General features: G+C 41.5%; 2 protein-coding genes across 8 annotated transcripts in view; both read left to right on the forward strand.

The window, feature by feature from the left end:
• On the forward strand, positions 1-5,626 carry DUSP12 (dual specificity phosphatase 12). 7 transcript variants are annotated; one of them, XM_023521491.1, is made up of 6 exons: positions 1-127; positions 951-1,077; positions 1,169-1,287; positions 1,621-1,717; positions 2,021-2,207; positions 2,901-5,626. In XM_023521491.1, the coding sequence occupies exons 2-6, from the start codon at positions 995-997 to the stop codon at positions 3,060-3,062; spliced, it is 648 nt and encodes a 215-aa protein (XP_023377259.1). In that variant the 5' UTR covers positions 1-127; positions 951-994; the 3' UTR covers positions 3,063-5,626. The 7 variants fall into 7 exon arrangements, with proteins under 7 accessions (XP_023377259.1, XP_023377261.1, XP_023377258.1 ...); XM_023521493.1 differs by having other exon boundaries at positions 972-1,077; XM_023521490.1 differs by having other exon boundaries at positions 7-184.
• Positions 5,627-5,859: 233 nt separating this feature from the next.
• Positions 5,860-6,175, forward strand: part of ATF6 (activating transcription factor 6) — a 94,261-nt gene continuing 93,945 nt past the window's right edge. Inside the window, exon 1 of the mRNA XM_023521483.1 lies at positions 5,860-6,002. The gene's annotated coding sequence lies outside the window, so the exon portion shown is untranslated. The remainder of the gene's footprint in view (positions 6,003-6,175) is intronic.

A 6,175-nucleotide genomic window follows, 5' to 3' on the forward strand; every position in this document is an offset into this window, starting at 1 on the left:
GGGCGGGCATCACGGCCGTGCTCACGGTGGACTCGGAGGAGCCCGACTTCCAGGTCGAGGGCCTGCGGAGCCTCTTCGTGCCCGCGCTGGACCAGCCCGAGGCCGACCTGCTGAGCCACCTGGACCGGTGCGTGGCCTTCGTCCGCCAGGCGCGCGCCGAGGGCCGCGCGGTGCTGGTGCACTGGTGAGGGCGCCCCGACGCGGCCGCCCACTGGGTGGTTTTTTTATTTGGGGGGCGTCGGGGCGCGGTCGTTCGATAAATGACAGAGTCCCAGCACCTGAAGACCTTAAAGCCCGACGCCCACCCGGACGGTTGTAACGTGGGCTGGGGTGCGGGGGCGCCCCGAGGAGGGGTTCAGACTGAGGAGGAAGGGCAGGTTATTTTCAGCGATTTGTCTGGGCGGGGTGTGCTTGATGAAGGGGAGAATCGGGAAGAGAAAAAGGGTTGGGACACACAGGATCCCCATCCATGCCCAGGAGAAAGGCCGGGTAGGTAGTAGCACAGGCAGAAAGACTGGAAAACCTTGGCGGGTTCTCGAGAATTCCTAAGGAGAGCTTTCGGCTGGGTCGTAGTGGAGTAACAGTGGTCGATGGAGTCAGCCCTCTTGCTGTGCGCCCGCGCTTGTTCTAAACATTTACGTAAGGGACAGAAAGTAGAAGAAAGTCTGGGAGTAGATCTCCAGGCCCCTTCGTGCCAAGAGCAAAGAAATTTGTATCTGTTCCGAAGCCATTATAAAATTTCAAAAAGTTCGTGCAATTATATTTGAATATGTAATGCATTCACATGGTTCAGGATTCAAAAGGAACTCGTGTGTTCATCGGTAGTAATTCAGAGGCCAAGCTTTTGAGTAGAAGCAGCACACACGAGTGGAGCTGAAATTTTACCATTAATGGGGGCTGGGTTTTTGTTCGTTTTTGAAAGTTTCGCTCGTTACTATTTTATTTTAAAGGTCTCTCTTTCAGTCACGCAGGAGTCAGTCGAAGTGTGGCAGTAATGACTGCTTTTATGATGAAGACCGACCAGCTTACCTTTGAAAAAGCCTATGAAAACCTTCGGACTGTCCAACCTGAGGCCAAGTGAGTTCTCGGTAGGGTCAGAGTTCTGCCTTTGTGATGTGATTTTATTTATTTGGAGAAAACCTAACTTTGTATCTATTTGTCTTTACAGGATGATTGAGGAGTTTGAGCGGCAACTGAAATTATACCAGGCCATGGGATGTGAAGTAGATACCTCTAGTGCAATTTATAAGCAATATCGTTTACAAAAGGTTACCGAGAAGTATCCAGGTGAGTGGTAATCGCTAGTGTGTATCGGGCCCTGACAGCAGACACTTCAGATGCATTATCTCACTTTCCAGCAGTCCCTTGAGACAGGTACTGTTCTTTCCTTCAGAAACTGTGGTTTAGCAAGAAATACCTTGTTCAAGGTCACATGGGTTGTGAGCGGTGGGATGAGACTTGAACTCAGGCCCTCGTCACGGTGTTCTCTGCCTCATTCTGATTTCTCGACACTGGGGATTTTTTGTTTTTGGTCATTGAGGTTAGCACTTGTTGCCTCGGCATTAACTAGATTTGGTCTGAAAACGCAGAGAGCTGATATACGTTTTGATTGTCACATAGAATTGAGGAGCTTACCTCAAGAACTCTTTGCTGTTGACCCAACCACCGGTTCACAAGGACTGAAAGATGAGGTTCTCTACAAATGCAGAAAATGCAGGTAAAACACTCTGCGTCCTCTGGAAGCTCTATCTTGTCTCCATTGTAGAAAAGTACTGAAAGTTTCAGTTTCTTAAATCTCTGTAGGGAGAATTTGTTTAATTGGATAATACAGAAATTTCCATTTCAAATCTGCTTTCAAGAATAATATAAATTCTTAGAAATAGAAGCAATCAGGTTACCTGTAGAGGCTATCGGAAATTAGAGCAACATAATCAGTGTTATATTATTTTGCCTTCTAAGAAATACTGCCCATTTTATCATGTCTTTGGAAGTCAGTGATGTTATTGTTTGGGGGTTGCAGGCGATCTTTATTTCGAAGTTCTAGCATTTTGGATCATAGTGGAGGAAGTGGTCCTGTAGCCTTTGCCCACAAGAGAATGTCACCATCCTTCACTCACGTCACGGGGAGTCAGGCTCAGTGCACGTCATATTTCATTGAACCTGTACAGTGGATGGAATCTGCCTTGTTGGGAGTGATGGATGGACAGGTGAGGACACGTTTTCCTATCTACAGTTTCATTAAATCATCTTTGTTTTGCTCCTTCTTGCATTTTAAACCATATTTTAACTAGTGTTTTACTCCATCTTAACATTTTCTTAATGAAGGTTATATGTAGACAAGAACCTATTAAAAATTAAAAACCAGCTGATCTAAAATAGTGAACCACTTTCAGCTGAGAGCTATTGGTTTAGTTAATTCCTTTTAGCGCTATAAATACATTAGAAGGAAATACAATATGCTTGTTAAACATTTTTGGATTGTCTTTTGGAACATCAGTTTGCTTTTAAATGGGACTCTGAGGCCTAACTTATATGCTGTTAATTAGTGATAGAACGTGAGAATCCTGACATGATTTTAGTTTGAAATCAGGTGTAGACTGATTTAAAAGCCAACACATAGGCCACATCCATGAAACCTTCTGTTTCTTGGCTCAAGCTGACCTTTCTCCCATCGTGCTGGAATCACTCTGTTCCTCCGCTACCTGCCAGGGTACAGTGTGCTTCTGACTTGCTGCAGTCCACCATCTAGTGCAGGAAATTGCCATTCCGTTTCGTGTCACTGAGTAGATCAGAAATTTTTGAAGGTGGGAGCTGTGTTTCATTTTTCTATCCTTTGTTGCCAAGGATAATTCTTTTGTGAAAAAGCGAATGAATGCCATGACACATGTGCTTTATTTCAGCTTCTTTGCCCCAAATGCAGCGCCAAGCTGGGCTCTTTCAGTTGGTGTGGCGAACAGTGCTCCTGTGGGAGATGGGTGACACCTGCTCTTCAGATCCATAAAAACAGAGTGGACGAAACGAAAATGCTGCCAGGCTTGGGGTCACAAACAAGAAAAACATGAACACGTGACATTCGATCGCTTGGGAAGAAACTTGCCGATGACACGTGCTACCTTTGCTGCTTGTCATTCGTGGCAGCCTAGTGTATAGACCACCACCATTTCACTTGAAATGAGAGAAGATACCGTAAGTCACTTGATGTGACTTGGAAACTGTTTAAGAAGATGCTTTATATAGAGATCAAAACTTTTTTAATCATGTAAATTATACTTTGATATTAAATCTTCCATAACCCAGATATTTTCTTTGTTTTGTAGATTTTAAAGAGTTCTGTTTTTTTCAGTGTTATGTGATGTTAAGGTCTGGATGGACAAAAGTATGTGCAAAAATTAGAAACTTGTGTTTAAATAGACATTTCATTTCTAGACATGGAAAGCAGTCTTGTGTGGACATATTTTGACATTTGTTTCTCTCAGGAGACATTAGTAAATCTACATATGTCTGAATTTTTCTTGGAAGTGTGGAAGGAAAGGCTGTCAGGAAAACACTGATAAAATGTGGTTTTCCTATTACTACTTAGGAATCCCAGTTGTCTAACTTTTTAGAAAAGCGTGTTTAAGATACCTTTTAAAGCACTCTCCTGAGGTCAATGTGTTAATGTTAGATGTGTTCTGAATGATAAAGAAACTAAATATCGAACATCTACCTAATCAATTACCTTTTAAGCCTGATATGTTAGAGTCCTGGAGAAGGTCATGTGTCCAGAGTAGAATTTTAACATGATCTCTGCAAAGTGGAATTTATTTTACTCATTACTAATAGTTAGAGTTGGACCTAATTAGATATTTGAACACTTATACATGGAATGAGAATTAGGTAATAAAAAGAAATGGAGTTATGTTTTAAGATAGTTTCCTTGTATTTAAGAAAATCTACAGGAAAAAAACCTTATTTAATGGTGAAACTTAAATTTTTCACATTAAAGTTGGGAACAAGTTAAAGAATGTCTACTTTTGCCTGCATCTTCAGTATTGTACTAGAGGTCCCAGCCATTGCACTTAAATGTGAGGAAGGGTAGGTTTAAGACTTAGAAAAGAAAAAGGCTGAACTCACTGATACATTTTGACTTCTCCAAAAGTGAGATAATTAGGAATTATGTGCCTCCTGATATAATGTAAGGAAGTGTCTATGAAGTATTCTTGCAAAAAAGAACAAGGAAATATAAACAAAAAACATCTAATCAAGCCTGTAGATTTAAGTGGCGGTTTACAGGAACATTTCCATGAAGATAAAATCAGCAGAATCACAGACTGGGAAATTCTACAGTTGTCAGTTTCTTGTCTCTGTGCTTGTTTGAAATTTTCCATGTTAAATGTTAATTGTTTAAAAAGTTTGTTAAATTTTATAATATTAGCGCTTGCATACAGTAACTTTTTCTACATAGAAAATCCTAGAGAATTTATAGACAAAATTTTAGAGTCACACAATTCAGCAAGATTTTGGGATACAAGATTGCCGTATAAAAATCAATAATGTTACTATACCCTAGCAGTAATCGAATTAAGAAAAATATGTGTAAAACAAAACTATAAAACCATTAAAAAGAAAATTAAAAAAATTAATGATCTCAGGAAGGCTTTTTTAAGATACAAATAGCAGAAATCACAAAAGAAAGATTGATACATTTGACTACGTTGAAATGAAAACCTAGAGAACAAAAATCCTGTAAACAAAAATACAATTGTCAGCCTAGGAGAAGGCGTTTGTGACATAGGCACCAGTTAAATGAACAGAGTAAGCTATCTGAAGATGAGCACATCTTTGAGAGGAAGTCCAATAGTGAATTTTATTGAAGATAAGAACGTGCAATTCACAGGAGAGGAAATAAGGTTCAATAAACATGAAAAGATGTATCATCTTTAATTGCCAGGAAATGTAAATTACAGTATCACCCTTCACAGTGGCAAAAGATGTAGAAGTCTATCTAGTGTTGGTGAGAATGGGGAGCAAAGGGGACTCATCACTGCTAGCAAGGGTGTGAATTGGCATGTTTTGGCAAATATTAATACTACTTTATGACCCAGCATATATCTTAAAGACATTCTTGCATATATGCACAAGGAGACTCATAGAAGTATATACTTTATGTAACAGTAAAAGTTTGAAACAGTTCGAAACAAATGTATGTCCATTAGTAGGGAAATGAAAACATTGTGATATGTGTATTCAACGAAATATCATGTAACAGTTCAAGCACAATAGATCATCAAAAAATGTTGAATGAGAAAAGTGATTTGGAGAGTAGAGTATGATACATTCAGTTAAATTACCACCCCCCCCCCGCAACAACACTAAATGTATGCATCTTTAAACATTTAAACATGGTAAAAGTAAATAAAAATAGGCATGAATGATTCCTATAATATTCATAATAAAAGTCGCCTATGGGGGAGGGGGTGTAAGTGAAACAGGGAAAAGCAGATTTCACGTTTATCTGTAATGTTTAACTTGTGAAAAGTCTGAAGCAAAACTGGAAAATGTCAATATTTCTTAATTTTTGGTGATAGGTTGACCAATGTTTGTTCCATGATTATCTGCACTTTTTGAATAAAAGATACAAATCAAACGAAAACTTGCTGGAGTTCAGTCACCGTGATTTTTAAAAAGGCTAAGGTGTCTGGTGGGTACAGAATAGAAGACTGGTTTTATTTTAGTTTTGATGTCAATTTTGGAACTTGCAGTTGGGTGAGAATAAAAGTGTTGTAAGTCTCACCCCAATGAAAACTGGTCGGTTAAGTGATGCAAGGGGTTACGTTCGGCCTGAGGGGCCGGGGCGGCTCGGGACGCCGCGGGGCCCGCGGGCCGTGGGAACCGCCTGGCCGGGAGCGCTGCGGCTCCCGGGAAGCGCTTGCGTCTCGTAAGCGTGGGAAAGGCGGCGCTCGGCGCTAAGGGATGCGTGGTCTGAAGGCGCAGGAGTTTGAAAGTCCACCGTTGAAAGGAAGGTGCGTTGAACAGCTTGTGCTCAGTCGCGCTCTCCAAACTGTTGCCAGACTCGGTTCGGGTTTCGGTTGGAGTCGCGCGTGTGCGGATTTCTCGCGAACACCACGCAGCCTTCCCGGGGGGCGCGGAAGGGTCGCGGCGCGTGTCCGGGGCGCGTGCGGGCCGGGCTCGCGCC

The sequence above is a fragment of the Pteropus vampyrus genome, unplaced genomic scaffold (assembly GCF_000151845.1).
Source record: "Pteropus vampyrus isolate Shadow unplaced genomic scaffold, Pvam_2.0 Scaffold304, whole genome shotgun sequence".
Classification (NCBI taxonomy): domain Eukaryota; kingdom Metazoa; phylum Chordata; class Mammalia; order Chiroptera; family Pteropodidae; genus Pteropus; species Pteropus vampyrus.

Coding starts and splice junctions, on each gene's coding strand:
- DUSP12 (XM_023521488.1), top strand. CDS start 470: ATGCCCAGGAGAAAGGCCGG. Junction 1,078..1,168: donor ACTGTCCAACCTGAGGCCAA/GTGAGTTCTCGG, acceptor TTGTCTTTACAG/GATGATTGAGGAGTTTGAGC. Junction 1,288..1,620: donor GGTTACCGAGAAGTATCCAG/GTGAGTGGTAAT, acceptor ATTGTCACATAG/AATTGAGGAGCTTACCTCAA.